Here is a 24,466-nt window from a genome sequence, read left to right as displayed (position 1 = left end):
TGTTGAGCAACATGGCCTGTGTCTCTAGGGAATAAATTGTGTAGCAGACTTCAAGAATGTCCTCCACAAAATCTTTATCCATTTGGACCTTCTGGGTGTCTATGTTGATTTTCTGCAGCGAGGAGTAGTTCATTGCATTGTAGCTGGTGGTCGACTACAAGTTGATCCTGGTTGTCTGGTGACTGGATGATGTAGTCAGTCTTGGTCACCCTGGCCCCATTGACCTCCGAGAGCCAAGTGAACCTGAAGTGTCTACAGAATATGGGCAGCCAAAGGGTAATCTGGCTCTGGGCAGAGGTACTCGGCTGAGACGTATCCAGTCATGCATTCTTGGCTGCTGGTTCATCTCCAGCTACTGTAGTACGAGACTTTCTGAAGGGCAAGTAGCTGTGCAGGGTGGCGGTCCATCAAATCTAAGGAGCATATTCTCCTCGTGACCCTATCTAAGCTCTCTATTCAGATGACCTTTGGGAAGTATGGGGCCGACGGTAGAGGAGTCAAATAGAGGATTTCAGCTTGGACTTCAAAAGACTGTTGGAACGCGTTTATTAATAGATGCTCTCATTTTTTGGAGGTAGTGGAAGGGGCAGTTGAAGCACCTTTCGATGCACGAAAGGATGTCGGTTTTATGCGCAGTGTCAGAAACTGCCTTGTGGGTCTGTTTTGGGAGTCTGTCATGCAGCGAGTGCAATGGTCCAGAGTACAGGGATTTTTTTAAAACATTGTTTTAAGGGCCTTTCCCCTCGACACCACGTGGCTTCGACGGTTGACAGTCAGCCATGGAATTTGTGCTTGGTGTGGCGTGCAGTGTGCTTGAGTCGCCGAGTTTAACCTTCTTACAGGACCGCCGACCTGCTTATTGGAGTCATGGGCTCGCACTTGGGAGTCAATCAAATCCCGATCGCCCTCGGCATTCGTTATGAAACCGACGCTGCCATCACTGGAAGCTCCTTCCGCATCAATGGAGGCCTCAGCCTACATGGCATGGGCGGCCCAGCGTTTTGTTCTGCAGTCCTTTAATGTTTTAGGTCGAAAGAGCTTGCAAGATTTGCAGTTTTTTTTGGGTGATCCTGTGGGAGACAGTTACACACCCTGTGCGTCTACCCAGGGGTACTTTCGATTGCAGGACGGGCAAAACTGCATTTTCCATGATTAACGGAAATGGCAGTGAAGCGAAAGGGGTGGGGGGGCAGGGAGGTTAGGCCTTCTGGCCTCCCCACTCTCCCTACTGCAACAGGCCGAGGCCCGGTGAGGCCTGTGTAGGCTGCAGTCAGCGTCTGCCAAGGTGATTGTTTGGTTGTCCGCCGAGCTCTGCTGTAGAAGATCTCCCGGCAGGCGATGGGCGCTTAGCAAAAATAAAGATAAACTTTGTTTCTTCAGGCTGATGCCTTTAATTAGAAACTAGTGGCACTACAACGGTGGAAAACAATCTGAAGGACCTAGAATAGACATCACACTAGGGATAGTATTACTGACCCGTTTGGTCAACATACCTTTCCGTTTCGAAATCATGTACTATTGCGTGACCATCACTAGATGACAGACTATGCATAACAGGTTATCTAAGCAGACGCACAAGCATCAAAAAGATTACATTACTCACTGTAATTGTATTCCCGATGCTTGCACTTGCTTAGAGTCACATGCTTTGCATAGGCCAACATCTAGTGGATGTTACAGAGTATTGCACATTGCGTTTTTCAAAGCTCGAAAAGGGCCAGCGACAGGGCAGGACTAAATCTATCCCTTGTGATGTAACCATGATCCCCCACGCGTCGAGGGACATCAGATTTGTTTCTGACAAGAGGCAGTGCAAGTTACAAGCGTGAAGTGTAGGTAGAGACCATGAGGTGTGAACGATCTATGCTTCTTTCCCAAGCCCCTTCTACTCCAATAGGGGATGAAGGGAAGGGGGGGCCCCCCCCATGTGAATCCAGGCAGATACAAGCATCATCAATACATTGCAGTCAGTAATGCAGACTTTGAGGCTTGTGATCTCCTTAGAATCACATGCTTTGCATAGATTAGCGAGCAGTAAGAAGGTGGGTTGTTGGAAGGTAGCGCTGCAAAGACGTTTCAGCACTACGTGTCCTCCCCCCCCCCCCCATGTGTATCACCCCTAGAATGTGTGCCCATACAGTAACATTGGGTGAAGGTGTTTACTGCACTCAAGTGGCAGCCTTGCAAATGGACTCTAGGGGTACATTTGCTATAAAGGATAGAGTTGCCTCTGCCTCGAGTGGAGCGTGCTCTAGGCTTATTCGGCAACGTTCTCTTAGCAAGAGAATAACAAAGTTGGATGCAGTGGTCAATCCATTTAGAAATTGCTGTTTTAGAGATAAGGGGCCCCTTCCTTAGCGGCTACAGACAAATACATCTGTTTTTAGCTAGCAGATTCAGTCTTTTGAAGGTAGAACATGTACATCTAGTGTATGAAGGCTTTTTTCTGCTGAATTTGTAGGGTTTTGGAAAAACACGTAGTTCTATTGTATGATTTAAATGGAATTTTGATATGAACTTGGTGAGCATCAAGGATGGGTGCATAGCACCATCTTGTCTGTGTAAAACTACAGAGGTCTTGTACCGACAGCTTGTAGTTCACTCACCCTTCTGATTGAGGTAACAGATAAGGAAGATGCATGCAAGACATTTAAGGCTGGCTTTGTGCATTGGCTCGAAGTCCCAACCACCGCCCATCCTGAGCTTTGAGTGTAGTAGCGAGTATGATTATAGTGGTCCTAGCCAGGAGTAGGGTTAGAAGTTGTGGTACCTTTTTTGATGCCTTCCAAGAAACTACGGGCAGCTTCCGCCACAACATTTACTACGCGATGTGGTGTAAGAGAACCACTAGGTGTACTTGAGTGAGTTAAAGACTAATCTTGAGTAAAGTAGATATAGAAGGTAGTTTACTATATACTGGACGGTGGACAGTGAACAGTCAGATGGATTAAGAGATTGTGTCCTGCACCATAAGAAAACATTTTCAGGTTTTAATTTGCTAAAATAGTAATGCCTTGTGTTAGGTTGGAGTATTTCCATGCACCTTTGGTCTAGATGACCAAATTATATGACCTCAGGAACCAAGCTGCCGAAGGCATGGGTGAAGCGTGGTTCTCGGATGATCCTGTGTCAACAGGTTGTCCGGACACAGTAGTTTCATGGCGGAACAGTGACATAAGGTGGGAGAAACAAGTCAGTCGTTCCCACATTGGAGCCATTCGGATCAGTGCTGCTTGTTCCTGGTGTAGCTTGTGGACCATTTAGTTAAGAGCTATGGGGAAGGAGGAGTATGCAAAAGTACCTTCTCCCTTGGATCCTGTCTGGGGCAACCTGGGTGTGTAATTTGCATTGTGCATTTTCCAGGGTTGCGAAGGTCTACATCTTTGAACCCCAAGTTTGATAACACCATTTCCACTCATGCGAAGGGTAGCATTCTACTCCTGCTTAGCACGTTGCCCGAGAATAGATTTTCCCTGCAACATAGGAACATGTGATGTAGTGCCCACAGCCAGATGTTCTGGGCCATTTATGACAGCCCTGGAGAGTTGTTCCACCCAGTTTGTTTATATAATACATGGCTGCGGTACGGTATGCGAGGACCAAGACTTGTCTGCTAGCGGGGGCTTGAGTACTTTTAGGACTGCTAGTAGTTTGGTTATACTAAAGGATATTTATACTGCACACTGAAGTGTTCCTGTGGCAGATCTGAAAAGCAAGAGTGTACGATAAGTTAGCAGAACTGAGAGGGTGAAGAGCAAGAGCTATGCTGTTCACAGCTTCAGTTCGTTTTACACCTCTCGCTGAGCTTAGGTGTGTTTTTCAATTGGTAGCCTTCACGTGCTGTTGTGCAGGGCTATGTGTGGTTTGTTTTGTTGTGTGGTTTGTTTTGTTGTCGTGTACTGAAGTGTGTGCGGTTTGTTGTGCTTTAGAGGAAAGGTTGTGTGTAGTTCAGTGTTTGAGACGTGTATGCAGAGGGGCGATTTCCCTCTCCCCCCCCCCTCCAACCCGTTCTGTTCCAGAAGGTTTTGATGTGTTTTCCACAGGCCATGAGCAGTATAGTGAAGGAAGTGAGCACCCCAGCCGGTCATGGACGCATCTGATATGATCCCGTGTGTGGAAAGACTCCAACAGATTGCTTCTGTTCCACCACTGCTTCTGTTCCACCACTGCAACCCGCTTGCCTGCGACAATTGTTTTGCTAGCCACACTTGCATTGGACAAATGTGCAGTCTGGTGTGACGCACCAGGTAAATGCAGGAAGCTATAATTCCTAGCAGGCGTAAGGTCTTTCGTACCATCACCCGACGACTGGCTACATACTGCAGTGTTTGAAACATGTGTTGGACCTAGCTCTTAAGAGCTAGGTTTTGATTAGTGGCCCCAGAAACTGCTTTACTTGGCTGGGCACTAGACTTCTGGAGATTGGAACAGCAGGTAGATTGTCAGAGTTTAATTTTAAAGCTTTATTTGGAATAGACCTGCAACACAATTCATCATGATAGCACTTAAATTGAAACACAACTTTCTTTAAAATTGCATATAAAAAAAAGTGGTATCATTCCAATGGCATTATCCGCTTGCGTGTTATGAAGGCACCTCAGGGGAGTCCCCGGTAATTAGCCACTATGTAAGGGTAGACTGGAACAGACTGCCTTTGCAAGTGGGCGGCTACCACCTTTGTGAATAACCTGGGGGTGATGCAATGCCGAAGGGTAGCTAGCACCTTTGATTGCTAGTGCCAGTCTCCCAATTTGAATCTGAGGTATTTTTGAGAGCCATCAGTGACATTTGAAAGTATGCATCTTTCATGTCCAATGTTGCTATGTAATCCCAGGTTTCAGGAGTGGGATGACCTCCTGCAACGTTTGAATTTTTGGGGTTTGACATGTGCGTTTGCATGGTGCAGGTCCAACACTGGGCGCATTGTGGTCCTTTGGCACAAGTACATTGAATAAATACCATTTTTTTTAACAAATTCAAGGTAACAATTCGATTGCTCCCTTTTGGAGTAGAATTTTTGTCCTCCTGCAGGGTGTAGTGTTGAGGACATTCTTGCTATTTGAGGTGGATGGTGGTGAGGTGTTACTCGTGTCCCTTAGCCACTGTTTCCAGTACCCAGCAGTCTGATATTCAGGGGTAACACCAGGGATGCATTGGAGAGAACCTGGATCAGCCCATCATTTGGCAGCAGGGACTGCTGCGCCTCTAGAGGCTGTACTTTCCCACAGTGAAACCCACACTGTTGGTATTGATACGACAATTGACCTTGGGTGGCTATAGAAGACACTAGACGTGCTTGCGCCAGATTGGCCTGGTCTGCTGAAGCCATGTGCCCTGAAGTTCCAACAATACCCACTTCTGTATAAAGGGTTTATTAATCATTTGACCCAGGGTATTGATCTCATTCTCCTTGGTGGTTTTGAGCTAGTAGTCAACCGCTTTACCAGAGGAGACCTTCCTCGATGGGCATGATAAGGGTTCCCCTGGTCTCTGGTTTAAAGCCAGAGTCCCCAAGCCAAGAGTGTCTTCTCAGGAGGGTTCCCTCGGATGTGTCTGCAGAATCTAGAACGTTTTGAGACACTAGTTTTCCCCTCTGGCCACCTTAAGAACAAGCAGGTTCTCGTCCAGAATCAAGTTTTTACTACATCATCCCACTGGGTGCTGCTGGCAAGCAGGGTTGTATGGTTTACTATTCTGGTCATGTACGCACCAGAAGTGGCGCTATGCTTAACCAGCGTGTATAGCCTTCTGCATTCCTTGTTTAAAGTGCTGTCAAGGTGGAGTGTGGAACACCAGCTCTTTCTGGTAGTACCCACAAGACAATCCGGCTTGACGTGTCATCTGATATAAAGGGGTTCAGATGGCTTGAATGTTTTTCCACCCTTGTGTTGACTTCTAGTAAGAGGTGGGGGCGCCGGGCGAGTAGACCAGGAAGGAGAGACGTCCCCCCCCACCCCCCTTTAATGGATTCTAGGAGGGGGAATATCCTGGCTAATGTGTTTCTCATTGAGGAGATCCTCAACAAAGTCATTCCCTACACAGGACTGGTCTCCTCTGTCTGTATTCCAAAATGGCGAGCTGCCTTTTTAAGCAACTCATAAGTAATTGGTTTGCTATAGATAAGCATGAACGCTCTCAACTGCAGAGGGGTCGATCAGATGCGGGTCATCCTGGTCTCAGATATGGGTCATCACCATTTTGTTGAGATGGACTACCCACATGTCTTGGTCTGCTCGAACCTTGTGAAGACCCCCTGGCTTAGGAGGAGAGGGAGGTGTGGGGGTTGAGTAGGCATCACAGGCCGAGGGCTGCTCCACAGGTTTGTGGAATGGGCAACCTGCTCATTAAGTCTAGATTTTCCCCATTGTACCTTCAAATGTTGTCTGAGTCCAAGGAGTCTCCCCCAGGATGGTCTTTTGCACCTTGGATGCCATTGGTGGTGACCTTGGGGCCACTGTTGGTACCTCTGTAGGGCAGTCGAACCTGGATGTGTCCTTGGGGCGTATCTCGAGGGCGGAAGATTCTTCCCGATGATACTCAGAGGCATGTCTGCCACGAGCACAGTGCTCCATGTTTTTCTGTGTGGAGATTTTTTAACTGCCGTTTTCTGTGTTTCCACCTCAGCCGTCGAACAGTATTTATGCATGCCTCGCTGGAGCATCTGCATGGGTGCCTTGTGGTAAACACGAAGACAGAACCACAGCGGGCTTGGTCAGCAGCATAACGGTGGGCGCCTGGCGTGCGCCCCTCCATAGTTGTGCCGCCAGAAGCCTTCCTCATAGCACCCTGTGACTGCCTTTCAAAGCTGGGGAGAGTCATGCAGGAACTGGTATGTTCCGCTGTAGTGTCCAAGCGCGGATTTCGGAGACTTGGCTTTTGTGATGACTCTGCAAAAAAAACTAGCCACGAAGGTGGGAAAAAAAAAACCATCTGAGGTACCTTGATGCGTGAGGGGATTGGGGTGAAAATCATGGGTATGTCACACTAGGGATAGTATTACAGTCACACCCTGTCGACATCCCGTTTTGAACTTCAAAAAAACTACGTGCAACACTCACTACTTCCACTTGATGTCAGCATTATGCAAAGCATGTGATTCGAAGCAGATACAAGCCTCAGATGGAAACTGAAAAAAAGCCAATTATCTACCAGTGCCCTCAGATCGCCAAACAAAGGTCCTACTGCATTGTCATCACAAGGTAATACGGGGGGGGGGGGGGGAGGGGTTGGGGTGGGGGGGGGTTGGGGGGGCAGACCAGTCCATACGAAGCAAGTAAAACCACCAGCCGCATAGTCTGTCACTGGACCTTCGACGCAAACAAAATGACGACACATCTTGAAACTGATTAGTTACCCCCAGCCATAGGATGCGGTCCGTTTGTCCTGCAATTGGTGGACAATCTCTGCCATCTGATCGAGCTTTGTACCACCAAAGCAGACCTGACTCAGGATTCTCATCTGAACAGACAGTTGCAGGTTCTCTATTGCAAAAAGCAGGATCTCCAAAACGAGAAGCATTTCTCACTGTTACAAGTCACTTGAAAGCGGCGAGTAATCTGCATCATAATTAAGCAGAAAGTACATACATTTAGGAAGGCTGCTTTTGCCAGAGGTCGCAACAATCCATCATGGCGGGTGTGGGCCTTGGTGTTGCTGAAAGATTTCAAAGCACCACGAATTTATCGCAAATTGTTATACTAACCGATAAGATTTAGAAAAACTAACCATCAGAATAGAGTAACCACCAAAAGAACAGTAATCAATGCACCCAATCCACGAAAAAAATCAATCACCCAAATCTACAAGAAGTTATGCAGCAGAGCATATGCAGGAAACAGTCTTAGTTGAAAACACGAGCAAACCGCAACATTCAAGACACATCTACAGGCAATTTTCTAGAAGAACCAAAGAACAAAAGACTGGCTGCTAGAAAAGGCAAGCATAATCAAACCACCCTACTTTAACAAAGGCAAGCGCAATACCAACACCTGTAATTTGTGAGGGGCCCAGTCTAACCAAGCACAGCACATTCACTCGAGAGCCCAATGTCAGAATCAAACGCATGGTCTGTACAAAAGATACATTAGAGTTTACTGCGGAGACCAGTGTGGTGTGGTGTAGTTGGGCATTCTCGTTATCCGTGGTAGAGCAGAGAATGCTGGCAGTTCAAACAGGACTAATGATCCCTGGCTAGGCCAGCCGCAACAAATAAAGCAGCGAGACAACATTTAGGAAGAGTACACAAATAAGGTCTACAAAGTGGACATTTAGGATTCAATAGGGACAATCAACATTTCTGCTCAGATATATAGAAACATTCTTTAGACATCGGCTTCAGGGGCATGAAATGAGCAGTCACTGCTTCATCATAACCATCTGAGCCAAAGGATCAGGGGTTTCAGCCGCAAGAACCAAGGGCATCTTACTGCCAAGCCATGACAGAGTGCAAGCACCATTTTGTACTGGAACCAGCAAACCATAAGGGCATCATCATGGAAATGGCATGCAAGTAACTGGTTGAGGTATACAGATGCAGGAGCAAGCAAATCTGCCCAGGTTAGATTAAGCCTGCAAGAACGTGCTCTGCACAAACACATGTAATGCAGTGCAAGTGTAGGAATAGCTCTGCATGGAATGCAATTGCAACATCAGTCTAAAGAGAGGAGAGGCAAAGGTTTTTAATCAAGTAATCAGGCTGGATTAATCCACCTGACAAACATATGGGGGATTTAGCACTGGAACACATCACCAGGCCATTTCAGTGAGCAAGCTCGCCCTGTTAGACTGCAGCCAGTCCAAACCACACCGATATGCAGCACGTAAACTTTTTTAAACCACTAGCTCTACAGCATGGTAGCATGTTCTACTTACGGCATGTTGCATACGGACAGCCTCTAGTGGGTAATCCCCCTTGGCAGTCTCTCCTGACAACATGATACAGTCTGCTCCATCCAAGACAGCATTGGCAACATCACTGCCTTCTGCCCGGGTGGGACGAGGCTTCTTAATCATACTCTCCAACATCTGAGGAAGGATACACACTGTTAAGAATAGTCAAGCGCATACTCGTAGTCCCAAAGACGACAAGTGGAATGAGAATATGGAAATATGCAACTATGACTGACTTTGGACCTCAAAGATTGCAGAGTCTATTGATTGAGGGTGCCCACTGTCCAGACGAGGAGAACTAAGTACCTAAACCTGCAGTCAATATCTTTTAGGAAACGCCCATAGTGATGAATAAAGTACAATGTTGTTTGATTATATCGAAAGCCCCAAGTCATGCTGCATAGTGAGTGTAAAGTTATGGTTTGAAGTTGCCACACGCAACGGCGTGGAGTGGTGGAGGGTTAAGACATTCAGACTGCTTTCAAGCATAAAATATGCCTACCAATTGATGCAGGGTGTGTATACTTTTTTTAGGACAAAGGAACAGAAAAAATATCCCCAGTGGGAAGAAACCCTTGCACTGTCCCGGGCACCACAGGAGTAGCAAACATGTAGAGGACGGGTATTTGGGGAGTAGGGATGGACATATTTTCAAAGAGTGGGGTTTACGAGAGGATATATATATATATATATATATATATATATATATATATATATATATATATATATATATATATATATATATATATATATATATATACACACACACTAGATTTGCATGCATAACTACACTGAGTTTTTTTTGCAGATCTTCTGCCTGTGTAATACCTGTGTGGCACAGATTACAGGCTTCCCCGCCCTATTGCAGCGCCCAATCATCATCTTCTGAGCAAGGAAGACTTTCTCCGCCGGAATCTCAATTCCAAGGTCTCCTCGTGCCACCATTATCCCATCACTGGCCTCCAGGATCTCGTCAAATCTGAGGGGACAAGACATGAATGATCAGGATGGCACATAAAGCCTAATTTGTGTTAATGTTAAAACATACCACTTGTGCCAGCTCTGCAAGCATCCACGCAACCCTCAATTCCGATGTTCCTTGCAGACACAATTTCCTTGTATGGTAATCTAGCCTGAACTAAAGCAAAAAACAACACGGTCTCAGTCTTTAACAGATCTTTGTAGTTTCAAAATTAAAATGGGAGGGGACAAGTTTGAGATTGCCTCCTCTTCCCACCCTATAGTGCTACAGAATATGCTGCAGCCTTATTGAGCAACACAGAAAAGAGGCTGCCAATTGATTGACATGTACACAATCACAGCAAAATAAATTCTAAACGCCTACTATATATTCGAGTTTTTCTGATTAAAAAAAAAGTGACGGCATATTTAAGACAGTACTACCGTACAAATAAATGCTTGGGACAACGAGAGAAAACAGACCCAAAGGGTACAGAGTAGTGAAATGAGAACTACACAGTGCAAAACAAATGGTCAAAGCACAAAGTGTGATGAGAAGATGGGCAACAATCTCCAGTCCTTCCAAAACTGAGAATTCGATACATGCTACATGAACAGGCCTTTCAGAACCTGAACAAGCTGCAGTCTTTTGGGCATCACTTCACCCAGGGTAAACTTGTACAAAAACAAAACATTTCATAAAAATCAAGGGATTGCTTTGATCAGTTTTCCCTTAAGATATGGGGTGCGCATGAAGGAATTTTGGTTTACAGAAAGCCTTCCACAAAATACAAAGCATAACATCAGAAGAACAAAAAACAGATCTTAATTTGCGAGTAAAGAACTGAAATCAAAATTTGCAAATTTATTGCAAGTCCATTGGCCATCAAGACCAAGATCAGAGCAATAAAGACATAAAACAGGATTATTAATAGCACATGAGGAGGATTCGGAATAAGAGCCATCTAGCAAGCTTTAATATTAACCAGCAGGCAAGAGCAGTAATGTGAGCAGGTGGGGTTCAATATCCTTTGCCAGCAATTTAAAGCTAGCCCACACCTAGCTATGCCCATCATGTCGAAGACTAGACTTCACCACACCCAGCCATTTCAGTCCATAACCCTACGAAGCCAACCACTATAAGGTGCAAACCCAGCTCTAAAGCCAAACACCATCCTACTGGCAAATTAGCCACAGTTCCATCCCAACAGTACCACCAGCCTGAAGTGCAACATTAAACTGAAAACATGTGCCGATAGAGGACTAGATCCACAGGCTCAATGGTGGGAGGACGCTTTGTGCCAAATGTTTTGTGGGGAGGCAAGGAATGTTGGATATATGGATTAAACTGCACACTCGTTTTCAATAGACTCAATGTAGGAGGGCAATGCTTCCCCCCCCTCGCACCCCCTCCCCCATTTCATATTGGAAGGGGAGGTCAGAATGAATGCAAAGGTGGTGACCTCCTTGGCTGGCAGTATAGAACCCACAATAGTGTTCTAAAACAACCTTTTATCAGAAGACCTTGAAGGAGCAGGTCCTTCTCAACCAGAATTCCACCCTCAGGCCAACTTCAAGGAAAATCTTTCTGAAAGTGAAGCATGCAACAGGATCTAGAATTGGTGGCGAGACCCGATGCAATTCATGAAGAATTAAGAGAACTGAGAACTGTAAATGGTGGACTCACGTTTTCATGAGCTTGCAGAATTCTTAAATCAGATCGTACTCATCTTGCAGCCAGCCACACAAGCTAAAAAGCACGCGTTTAGTTGTGCACACTAAGCAGTGTCTGGAGATGGGTGGGGGCGCATGAGAGCAGCATCTCCACTATACTGTTTTCAGGGCCCATAGGTTAGGAGGAGCCAGACACTGAAGGTGAAGGGCAGTTTCTCTTAGGAAGATTTGCAGGATGTTTCAAGTGTGCTTGGGGAGTGGATCTGGTGTTGGCGAGTAGGAAACCTTAAGGTTTTCCTCTAATCAATTAGTGGAGCCATTCTCTTCCCTCAATCTTGGACGCATATGGATTGCGGATCTTCATGAACAGTCTCGAAGAGCCTTTTATTTCTACTTTTGATACCACCAATATATTTGTTGGATGGTCTGGATCTAGGCCATTTTAGGGATTCCAGAAGAACCCAGCATCTAACAGGAAAGTTGCAGAAGATCTGGTAGGAGAAACTAGTGTAGACTTCTTTATTGTTCATCTTCAGGTGGCAGCCTGTATAATTTTTAGACAAAATCTGAGGGTAAACACAAAATGCCAGCTTTGGGCTTGATACACCAAAAATCAAGGGTAAGCAGGCTGGCCAGTGCGTGGAGTTCACTGAGAAAAGAAAAAACGACTGTCTACTCGCTCACGTTCAAGCAGAAGAGGTGTGCTCAGTTACGCTATACACACAATTTCAATTAGAGCGCTAGCACTTATTCTACTTGCCTCTCAGTGGAGCGCGAGTTAAGTGCGCACTGAAACCTTTAGTGTTCAAATAGCCTGCCAGCTACCCCAAAGGGAGCGCTGTACAATTAGATTAAAAAAGCCAAGGTGGTTAAAAGTTCCCCAGCAAATCAGACGGGAAGAATAGAATATGCAAATGTTGAGCACGCCAAAGGTAGTATGAGCAAGGTACTAACATTTTTCTTTAGCAAGCGCCATATTCTGCATGCATTTGAGAAAGGACCATAGAGTAACCGCTACCACACAACTTCTAGCACTTGGCCCCAAGATGGATGCTTATGTAAAGAGGCTATTTGGGACAAGTGATCAAGACTTCCCCAAATGGGATCAGAGAATCCCACAACAGTGATAATATATAGTTAGATTAGGGCCAGGTTAAGTCATTTCAACAGTTAAACCAAAAGCAGAGGGGGTCTATGCCTTCTGTGTGGGGGTGTTAAAGAGCAGGCACCATTTTTTGTATCTCTACCATAAGAGGACGATCTCCTGTAAGCTCTCAGGAGACCAGGAATTGTTGGGAAAACAAAGGTTAAGATTAGGTCCTAGACTAGATCTCTAAGTTTAAAGAAGACACACTAATCAAGGAGTGCTCCTGTGTTATTTCAACCCCCCCCCCCCCGCCCTCCGGTTGCCATGGAGGTGCCATTTGTCCATACAGTTTATGCAGCTGGGCGCAACAGTAGTTGCACACACTATGTCCCGAGGGGCTGCAAAGGTTGTGCCATGGCTCCTATAGGTAGGCACACATGCCATAGGGCGAGTATTCTTCATTGAACAGGATCTGGTTAAAAAAAAAATCGTTGTGTACCATTTTTCTGCATTTACTGCAGAGGCCTGTGGGAGTGAACGCAAGGGTTTGGGTGTGTTTTGATCACAGTAAACTGGCTGCAATTTATCTACTCAGGGCCCAATTTAAACACATTGTTTTTGCTCCCTGCCTCCAATTTTAAGGAAGTTGGGACACCCCTGCATGCCCAAAATTGCAAAACAAACACAGGGAGCAGGGGACACCCCTGCTCTCCAGGGTTGGTATTTTGCAATATATGCGACAATTGCCCCAGAAGACCAAAGCACCCATGCAAAATTTGATCTAAGTGGCCATTAGGTCGTTAAATAAGTTTGGGAATGTGCTGCAACAGTGGGATTTCAATATGCATGCTGATGTGTGCTTCAATAGTTTCAGCATCCCACAAGTTTCGATAAACAAACATCAGACGCAAGCCTTGTGTAGTAGCTGAAAGCTATCAAGTGAACACAACAGTAAGGACAACAGGTTTGCATGAAGGACATATCAAAGATAGCAAAGTGAAGAAGTGTTTAAGAAAGGTTCCTTTAGAAGCCCAACTGCCTAGAGGGAGGTCCAACCCCGTAGCAAAAAGTCTTTTTTGCACAAAAGTTTGTGTACGAACGTCAGGAATTCCAAATAGGAGCCTGCTAGCCCAAACTACTAACACCACAATAGTTTGTCAGGACAAACTTACACCATAGGGAAAGCTTTCTTCAGGACACACTTCGTTTCTAGTAGTCTCTGGGCATCGGAGGATCCAAGAGCTGAAGAGAGTAGAGTACATTATTTTATCCTTTCGCCTTAAAATGTAGGAAACTTGGCATGAGGTTAGACCTACTGGGCATTGGACACTTCTGCAGGGTCAGCAGCACTTGGACCTGGGATCCCAAAGGATTTGGTCAAGCTGGTGACTGAAACCAGAATATCTGGGTCCTAGTGTAAGTGGTGGGATTCTTGTACTAATCACTAAGAAGATGCTTCAAATGAGAGTTTTTGCCGCAGTAGCTTCAGCGAGTTAGAAACAACTGATTTGGCCGAATATATATGTGTGGGTGGGTTTAGGCGTATAATTATTATGACAGCAGGGGTCTCCCCCACACATTTGCAGCAAAACGTTCCTAAAAAACCCACAATAATTCTACTTTGAATTTGAAGAAATCACATAGAACCCTTCAGTCCATGCATCTCCCCGCAGCCCCCTTCATAAAGCAAGGCAAACACACCGTTTTAAAGCAGGTGGGTGGATATAGCTGACCTTTTACATTTGTTTGGCAGTCTAGGATTAAGGGTGAACACATGCAGGTGAACATAGGTTTCAATAAAGATTCCCACTCTGCATATGTTTTTTTTCCTCATTTGAACTCCGATCTGTCTTAGTAGTAACCAATCACTGGTCTCTGGGTCATACTGCCCCCAGCCAATGACTGCCCTCTCCATAAGCCCCGCCTCCGGCCGACATCCTTAGATTTGGTAGCACGTAAAGTGGCAGTATAACCAAGTGAAGAGCCGCAGAGGGGTAGGCGGGAGGGTTCGCACGTGAATCCATGCCAGGCCCATGCTGGAGAACAACAGTTACAGGTAAGTAACTTGTTCCTTCTCCAGCATGGGGTCTGGCATGGATTCACATGCTCATGAATAAGAGAATACATAGCAGTACACATGCACAACCACGGGAGGTGGCAACAAGCTCATCATTACATTAAGCAGCCCTTACCTCCTCACCAGGCTCACCTTAGGCGAACAGGTTGCACACCACTGCTTGGCCGACCCTGGCCTCCTCCCTGGAGTCCCGATCGACGCAGTAGACTCTTGTGAAGGTGTGCGTCGACCTCCACGTCGCAGCCCTGCAGATGTCCAGCAGGGGCACACCAGACAGGAACGCCGTGGTAGCAGCGATCGCTCTGGTCGAATGGGCTCGGACGGCCGGTCAGCTGTCAGTTTGCGAACCGGTGACAGTGCATGATGCAGCCGGAGAGCCATCTGGAAATGGAAGTCGAGAGCCTTCCCTTGATTCAGTCCCAAAGTTCACAAACAGCTGTGACGTCTTCCGAAAACTCTTCATGCGGTCCACGTAGAACTTCAGCACTCTAGCTACATCCAGCGAGTCCAAAGTCCTCTCGGCCGGCGATGGGAAGAAAACTGGCAACACCAAGGGCTCGTTGAGGTGGAAGTCCGACGGCACCTTGGGCATAAAGGATGGGTGTGACCCCCCCCCCATGAGCTTGGTCCGCACCACATTAAGCTCCCACGCCGGGGCAGGAGCCTTCACCGGCGGGAATGATCGGAATAGTCCCTTCATGAATTCTTTCACCAGGCGATGAGACCACAAGGACGCCCGTCCCGTCGTCCTGGTATATCGGGAGATTGCAGCCAGATGTATGATGGAGGCGTGAGCCAGTCCAGCTCTGGCCAGCGACAGTAGGTACGGCAGTATTTGAGGGGCCATAATCCGCAAGGGGGTTAATCTTCTGTGCACGGCACCAGACAGAGAACCTCTTCCATTTATGTCCGTAGCACGAGAGTTGAGGACACCCTGGCCTTTGCAAGAACCTCTCTGCAGTCGGCCAGGATGTCGTACCCTCCAAACTCTAGTGCTGCAGGAGCCAGGCCTGCAAATTCAGTGACTCCGGGCCCTGGTAAAGAATGGCGCCTCCTTCTCTGGAGAGAAGGTGGGGACGTTGACAAGTCCAGAAGGTCCGGGAACCAGATCTGTCTCGGCCACGCCGGTGCAACGAGGATCATCCTGCACCGGGACCTCGAGCTGGAGCAGCAACGGCAGCGGAGGGAACGCATAAAGAAATAGGCTGTCCCAGGGGAACGAGAAAGCATCGCCAATGCTCCTCGGCTGGGGGAACCTGCTGGCGAACCTCCGGCACTTGGAATTTGTCACCGTCGCAAAGAGATCAATTTGGGGTTCGCCCCATCGTCGGAAGAATCGATCCACTTGATCCTGGCGTAGTTCCCACTCATGGCACTAGCGCAGCTCCCTGCTGAGTGAGTCGGCGATCGTGTTTTTTATTCCTGCCAGATGAAGAGGCACCAGAAACATCCCTTGGGCGACGGCCCAATGCCACAGATCTTGAGCTTCCTTGGGTAGGGCCGGGGACCTGGTTCCGCCCTGCTTCCGGATGTAGAACATCGTGGTGGTGTTGTCGGTGAAGATCCTCACCACCTTGCCCTTGAGGGACGGAAGAAAGACCTGAAGGCCCAGAACACCGCACGGAGCTCCAAGATGTTGTGGAGAGACTTCTCCGGGAGCCAAAGGCCTCTCGCGTGAAGATCTCCGGAGTGCGCTCCCCAACCTTCCAAGGAGGTGTCCGTCGTCACCATCACCTGGTGAGCTGGGGTCTGAAAGTCCGTGCCCGCCGACAGATGGGAGCGGGTACCCCACCACCGGATCACCTGGCGGAACGTCTCGTTGAGGGATCCCGTCCTCGAAGCTGCCCGTCGACTGGATCCAGCGGGCGTCGAGGAACTCCTGTAAGGGTCTCATCCGAAGCCTGCAAAGGCGCACCAGATAGATGCAGGAGGATATCATCCCGATGAGGGACTTGATAGATCTTACCCTGGCCATGTCCGTGGCCAGCAGATGCTTCACCTTGCCCAGAATGGTCCTGGTCCTTTCCTCCGACGGCGAGGCCAGCCGCGCCACTGTGTCGAACTTGGCTCCCAGAAACAGGGTGACTTGCGACGGAACCAGGTGGTATTTTGGAAAGTTGGAGAATCCCAGGTCCGTGAGCAGCTGGACGGTCTTCGCAGTGTGCTCCACGGCGAGCTCCCTTGTCCTTGTCCGGATGAGCCAGTCCAGGTAGGGGTAGACGTGGATCCCCTGTAGGCGCAGCTGCGCCGCCACCGGTGCGAGGTACTTGGTGAATGCCCTGGGTGCCAACTTCAATCCGAACGGGAGGGCCTTGAACTGGTAGTGCCGCCCTTGGACCACGAACCTGAGGAACTTTCGGTGTCTTTTAGAATGGGGATGTGGAAGTAGGCATCCTCCAAGTCCAACGACGACAGGAAATCGCCCTCCTCCAGCTGTCCCAGCACATGCTGGTGGGTGACCATATGGAACTTCTGTGCCTTGATGTACTTGTTCAGTCGTCGTAGGTCCAGGATGGGGCACCATTCTCCTGTCTTCTTTATTACGAGAAAGTACCTTGAGTAAACAGAGCCCCGAAGCCTCTTTGGGACGAGCTCGATGGCCCCCTTCTTGAGCATCGCCCTTACTTCCAACAGTAGTTGAGGGACGTGATTTTTTTTCCAGGCCACGGGCGTAACTCGAGGGCACTTCTTCTGAAACTCGAGGGCGTGCCCTTGGGCCAGGGCGTCCAGCACCCAACAGTCGGTAGAGATGGACTCCCACACGCTGACAAATCTCGCCAGCCGGCCTCCCACCAGGGTGCTTCGGCGGGGGCCCCGACCCCACTGTCGGTTCAATCTTGTTCGGAGGCCGCCTTGCCTCCTTGTCGACAACGGGCACCACCTGACTTGCCGCGTCCCCTGTAGGCTTCCTGGGCCGAAGATCTTGCCGCTTGGCGGTAAGTGGAGGAGCCACTGCCGGATCACTTGGAGGCACCTTGTCTGCCTCCGAAGCTCCGAAAGGATGGCCGTCGTTGGAGTACTCCCAGTGCCCGGGCAGTCTCCATGTCTGTCTTGATGGCCTGAAGGGACTCATCAACCGCCTTCCCAAACAGGTTGTTCCCGTCGAAGGGCATGTCCAAAACCTTGGTTTGTACGTCCTGGCGGAAATCCGTGGCCTTGAGCCATCCTCGTCGTCTCAAGCAAATGCCGTTGCCCAACTGACGGAACCCGGTGTCTGTCATGCTGAGAACCTGGTGTCTGCAGAAGCTGCTGAACCCCCGACAATCCACCCAAAATGTGGCACTCTGAGCTGACAAATATAACTGCTCACAGTTTACCTCACTTTCAGGGGGAAGGGAGAAGGGACAAAGCAAACACCAGGCTGGAAGCTATCAACTCGCTGGTTCTTCACCTGTAGTTAAAACATAAACATGCAATATACCTCATTACTCATGGGTTACTATACTAACCTTAAACTCTAAATCCTTAACCAAAATAGTTTAAAAACCATACCTGGTTCTTCTCTTCAGAATGCTCAGAGATGTGAAAAGCAGACAAGGCTTCCTTACTTGTGGACCAGAATCTTATAGATAATTCAGCCTTCTCAGTAGGTCCATGAATGTAATTTAACTTTGTAGTTAGTCTGCTCAAATCTAAGATTCTTGAACAAGGTCTTCAAGTAAGATTTATGAAGTTCTTTTAAGTTCTTGTATTTGTTTTTAATATTTTCTTTGTAGAGAGTCTCTCAGGAACGAATTTAACTTGCGATGGAATCCTCACGTGGAAAGCCAGAAACCGCGGGAAGAAAAAAAATCACGCGCTTTTTCTCCAAATCGCGGGAAATATGCACACGCGCTGGCGATTCAATTCGCGGGTAAAACACACTTGCGTTAAAGTCCAAGACGCGATAAAAATTACACGCGCTTCCCTCCAAGTCGCGGAAAATACGCTCACGCGCTGACAATTCAATTGCGGGTAAAACGCACTCGCGCTAATGTCCGACTCACGAATAAATACGTACACGCGCAAAATACACACGCGCTTATTTTATCTCGCGTGAAGATCTCCGGAGTGCGCTCCCCAACCTTCCAAGGAGGTGTCCGTCGTCACCATCACCTGGTGAGCTGGGGTCTGAAAGTCCGTGCCCGCCGACAGATGGGAGCGGGTACCCCACCACCGGATCACCTGGCGGAACGTCTCGTTGAGGGATCCCGTCCTCGAAGCTGCCCGTCGACTGGATCCAGCGGGCGTCGAGGAACTCCTGTAAGGGTCTCATCCGAAGCCTGCTAAGGCGCACCAGATAGATGCAGGAGGATATCATCCCGATGAGGGACTTGATAGATCTTACCCTGGCCATGTCCGTGGCCAGCAGATGCTTCACCTTGCCCAGAATGGTCCTGGTCCTTTCCTCCGACGGCGAGGCCAGCCGCGCCACTGTGTCGAACTTGGCTCCCAGAAACAGGGTGACTTGCGACGGAACCAGGTGGTATTTTGGAAAGTTGGAGAATCCCAGGTCCGTGAGCAGCTGGACGGTCTTCGCAGTGTGCTCCACGGCGAGCTCCCTTGTCCTTGTCCGGATGAGCCAGTCCAGGTAGGGGTAGACGTGGATCCCCTGTAGGCGCAGCTGCGCCGCCACCGGTGCGAGGTACTTGGTGAATGCCCTGGGTGCCAACTTCAATCCGAACGGGAGGGCCTTGAACTGGTAGTGCCGCCCTTGGACCACGAACCTGAGGAACTTTCGGTGTCTTTTAGAATGGGGATGTGGAAGTAGGCATCCTCCAAGTCCAACGACGACAGGAAATCGCCCTCCTCCAGCTGTCCCAGCACATGCTGGTGGGTGACCATATGGAACTTCTGTGCCTTGATGTACAGTAAAAACCCTTGCGTAAACTAACAGTAAACGCGAGTCCACTCTCACGCGCAGAGACAGACACGCGGGCGAAAAGTAACGGACAAAAAACTTGCGCTAGTTTGATTAGACATGTAGCGATAAAAACAAACGTACGCGCTTCAATCTTTTTAGATAGATTTGATTTCAATCCCTTAGATAAAAATAACCTTTTTACAAAGTTCAACAAATCTAGAAAGTCACTTATCTTGAATAAGACTTGAACACTTCTTTTCTCAGCAAAAATGGAAGTTTCTGACTCCTGTCCCGTGTCTCCACCAAACTCCAAACACGACTCCAGTTATACTTTCAGATCTTCCGCTCAACTGCTAGAAACTTGTCACCCTTGACAAAGTTAAGCAGGAGCAACAAGGCACACAACCTCTCAGCTGGGCAAGGACGATGAAAGGCAGTTTAGAATGTTCATTGTCCTCCCTATAAGCAATCTCCAGTCAATCAGAATTTAGACTGAGAACCTCCATCTTGGCTTGGGGCAATCTCCATAGACTGCAATGAAGGTTAAGGGCAAAATTGACTGTTTAAAAATATAACCCATAATAACTTCCTAAAACCTTTCTATACTAAATATGTGTCTCCCCTGACCCAATGTAAATGAGTATATGATACTGTATGTAAAGAATATGTCACTCCAACCTGACAGTACCCGACAGTCGGCGATGTCTGTTGCCACCGTGATCCGAAGCAATTTCCCCCCTCCTGTAGGATTTCAAGGGCCTCAGCCCTTTTTGAACCACAACTCCGTCGTAGCGGGCTACGATAGCCAGGGCGTTGGCCGCCTAAATAGTCGTCGCTGCGGAGGAGATGATCCGTCGTCCCATCGTGTCCAACTTCCTGCCCTCGCCGTCCGGCGGGGAAGTTGTCGAGGCCGATGCCCCCCAGCTTTCTTTGCTGCCGCCGAGATGACCGAATCCGGGGTAGGTTGTGCCCGGAGGCACAAGGGGGCAGCGTCAGGGACCCGGTACTTCTTCTCGTACCGGTCCCTCTTTGCCGGCGCCGTGACAGGGTTCTTGAGGAGGGCGAGCCCCTCATCCCAGATGTCATCAAGAAGACGTACGGCGAGGACAGTCTTCCTCTTATCCTCGCGCGGTTGGTAAGGTAACCCTTCTTTCTTCTTTTCTTCTGGGCAGAGCTGAAAAAGCTCGGATGCCCTGGAAATCATGGCATGAAAGGATCCAATCTCGTCGGGCGGGGACGCCAGAGCAGGGGGCGACACGTTTCCGTCGTCGCCTCAGTCGTCATCTGTACCGGTCGTAGCCGTGTCTGTGCCTGTATCATCCCCGTGGGTAGTACACCAGGGGGAAGGCAGAGCAGGCCGCAGAGGTGGGAGAGGTGGCGTCGGATGCGTCCTCTTATGTGGTGGACTCTCCGAAGGTCCTGGCTCCGGTACCTCTGTCGGGGGAAGTGGCAACCTTGTCCTTATCTCCGAGCATAAGGACTGATCGCTGACAAAATGGCCGCCGAGGTGTCTTGCGGCGCCGGAAACGACTGGCGCGAGGGCTCTTGAGGAGCCTTGTCGGCGACAGGCGCTCTCGTCGGGATCCCTCCCGATGGGTTGGGCCTCTTCCACGACTTCGATGAGCTCTTCAGAGGTTGTGTCTGTATCCAAGATGCCACCAGCCCCTCCCCCACCTTTTCCAATGAGGACTTCGTGGGGGTCTTCTCAATGGGCCTGAAAGACGACTCCCTCCGCGGTGGCAGGGAGACTTTGGGTTCTGAGGGCGCCTCCACTGGTGTAGCCTCCACAGGCTGAGCCAGGGCCGCGGCAACATCCTCAATAGAGGTCTTAGCAGGGTGAATTGAGGCCATCGTCACCTTCTGGACGCCTAGGGCCTTCAACTTGGGGAGGGAGAAGGGGGGGGGTCCGAGCCTCGCTCCCCCTCTGCCAGAATCTTCGAGATCGACCGGGGCCTCTCCAGAAGCTTTGCCGGGTTCTCGGACTTCCTCTTACCCGAGCCAGAGCGTTGGCTCGTGGTTGATGGCGCGGGGGAGGATGCGCCCTGCCTGGCAGCCAAGGAGCCCGACCGTTCGGCACCCGCAGACTCGCGGTGCTTAGCCTTTTGTTGGGCCCCCCGTCGCCGGGGGTGCCCTCACAGGACTTAGAAGACCGCTCAGACCTTTTTCTTCTTCTCGCCTGACGGGCTCTTCCCTTCCAGCCAGTTGGCGAGACGGAGGTGGCGATCCTTCATGGTCCGCTCCGACATGTTCCCACAAAAAGCACAGCCTTCTCCTTGTGTGTCTTGTCCTCATGGAGACAGTAGAGGCATAACGAATGCTCGTCCTCCTTGAAAACATTCTGAAGCTGGCATCCAGGGCAGGTCTTGAACAGCTACCCGGGCGTCGAGCTTCCTTTCTCCGGGGCAGGCCTCGGAACTTCTGGAATCCTCCAAAAGCGCAACTCGACGAAATCTTCACCCTTGCGGGGCGTAGAAAACTCCGAAACGGATCCCCGTTGATCGGATGTAGAAACGGTGGAGCTTGAGGCTCTATTTAACCGAAAAATGAGAAATATCTCCTGAAAAAGCACGAAAACGCAGCAAAAGCTCGAGAGGTACAGCACGAGGACTCCCGAGGACTCCCAACACTTGAACGTGTGGTAAAAATCTGAGGATGGCTGCCGGAGGCAGGGCTTAGGGAGAGGGCAGTCATTGACTGGGGCAGTATGACCCAGAAACCAGCGATTGGTTACTACTAAGAAAGACAGATCAGAAACTGATACTGATTTTTTTTCTATACCGAGGATTCCCGGCCTGACGGGGAATATGCATGAGCATGTGAATCCATGCCAGACCCCATGCTGGAGAAAAGGTATTACATGCCTCGACAACCCCACACCCCCGGCAACAACTTTTGCAACATGTTAAAATCAAGTCTCACTAGTTTTTAAACATAAAAGCTAATGACATCACTCTTGCATATCAAGATGCATGTTGTGCAAGACTGTCCCCTCCCACCACAACAACCTGCAAAATACAAAATCGGACCTAAAAACAAAAACTGAAATAACTCCTCATACACTATGCGGGCCCAAACGACATGGCCAGAAACTGCAGCCTCTAACCCTTAGTTAAACTGGTTTGAAAATAAAATGAAGCCCAATAGCAACAATGTGCTGCTGCGCACATTTCAAACAGAAACACTGACACCATCCAGTTGCATTCGCAGAGCAAGCTGCAAGGCCAGTGTCCATCCCCACTACTGGACTAGGGGCAGAGAACAGATTGGGGGAAGCAACGCCAGTACAGACAACAGCAATCTGAACTGGCCACATCCAAAGGCTCATTGTGGGGGTAAAGGGGTTAGGGTGCAAGGGACACATTTCCCTTCCTCCCTCCTGGCGTACTAAGCAGAACTTGCATGCCTAGTCCTGCCCGAGGTACAACGATAACGCAATATAATTTGCACATATGCACTGCCGGCACAAGTGCCTCAATTCTTCTAGACATCACTAGCCACCACAAAGCCAGACCAAACAGGAAACGCAATGGAATAGTGTCAAGCTATATGAAATGCGATCAGCCCATGGACAAGCATATGTAAACTTGTGTTCACTCATGCTAACTAATTAGTGAGGTAAGAGCTGCCCATTGGAATTCTACACAAGCTAGAAAAAGCAAGTTGGGACTGTACATAGAACCAACATTTACTGCAAATTCTATAGGCAGCCGTTCTGCCCAAAATTCCAACTGCACAGCACCAAGAGACTCCTTACCTGCACAAGAGCCAACAGAACTCCACCTAAAGACCTCCCCAATCCTCAAAATGCCAATTAACAGAACAGGCAGGGCAACACGCACCTGCGCACGCCTTCATGGTTTTCTATCTTGCTGATTATCCGGATGTTCTTCCCCTTTTCTCCTAAGACGTTCCGGACTGCTTCAACATCTGAAGCTTTGCGGATGAAAGATGCAAATACCATGTCCACATCCTGCTCGACTCCAAACTTCAAGTCCTGGATGTCCTTCTCAGAAACAGCAGGAAGATCAACAGCTGCACCAGGGAGGTTTACCCCCTTCTTACTGCCCAAGGTACCACCATTCTCCACCTCAGTAAGGACGTAATTATCACCTAGACGAAGTAAAGCAGAAAAAGTAAATTAAACAAATTATGAAGTTGTGATGTCACCTTTAATAACGATGGGGCTAATCTGAACAATTTGAGCACTGCACCATTCTCAAAGTAAATGTTAACCAATCCTTTGTGATCCACTCCTGCAAGCTATGTGCCAGAGACGTTCCATCTCCGAAATATCTGTAGGTCCATACACTGTCACTCCTCACCATAAAAGGGACTGATCTGATGCCTACTGTTACCTACCCTGGTTATTTGTATAGATCATTTTGGAAATTGCCCTCCTTCCACTATTATATCCCCACTCCTTGTTGGCTCTGCTCCCAATTCCCTGTAGGATTGTAAAGCTCTGTTGCTTCCAAAAGCTAGGTCTGCTCAATAAATACCCTAATAGGGTAAGGGTTTTTCCTTCAGTAACATACTTGCACCACTAAATAACCCATAGTCCCCTATAAAACATTACCACAGTGCCCCAATTCTCTTCCACCAGCTGCCCAATCGTTGGGCACTTGCTTGCAACTAGTGACCAAAGCCAGAGCATGAATACCAGTGCAAGTAATTGACCCACCCATCAACAGCCCTTGTCAAGTCTACTGTGCCCCCCCCTACCCCAACAGGATGGCCATAAATGACAACAGCTGAATTTGCATGCTCTGCGTGCATTTTTTGGTGCTGCGCTGAAACATTTGGACTACGATGCTCGCATGGGGCATGAGCCTTGTGTATACTAAACTAACCTTAAGAGGACATTAAAACTAAGTCAACCTAAATTAACTATATGGCAAAGCAATTGTGCCACTCAAACCACCACAATGCCAAGAAG

General features: G+C 48.7%; 1 protein-coding gene across 5 annotated transcripts in view; it reads right to left on the bottom strand.

Moving 5' to 3' along the window:
• The window catches only part of PKM (pyruvate kinase M1/2), a 114,857-nt gene that overhangs the window by 71,000 nt on the left and 19,391 nt on the right, over positions 1 to 24,466 (bottom strand). For all 5 annotated transcript variants that reach the window (XM_069624647.1, XM_069624648.1, XM_069624651.1 and 2 more), the window contains exons 6-8: positions 23,370 to 23,640; positions 9,718 to 9,868; positions 8,872 to 9,024 (exon numbers count right to left, since the gene is read on the bottom strand). In XM_069624647.1, coding sequence (XP_069480748.1) covers positions 8,872 to 9,024; positions 9,718 to 9,868; positions 23,370 to 23,640 — 575 coding nt within the window. The remainder of the gene's footprint in view (positions 1 to 8,871; positions 9,025 to 9,717; positions 9,869 to 23,369; positions 23,641 to 24,466) is intronic.

The sequence above is a fragment of the Ambystoma mexicanum genome, chromosome 11 (genome assembly GCF_040938575.1).
Source record: "Ambystoma mexicanum isolate Mex_15411 chromosome 11, UKY_AmexF1_1, whole genome shotgun sequence".
Classification (NCBI taxonomy): Eukaryota; Metazoa; Chordata; class Amphibia; order Caudata; family Ambystomatidae; genus Ambystoma; species Ambystoma mexicanum.
Note: the sequence above shows the minus strand (reverse complement) of the source record. Positions and strands in the feature narration are given on the sequence as shown.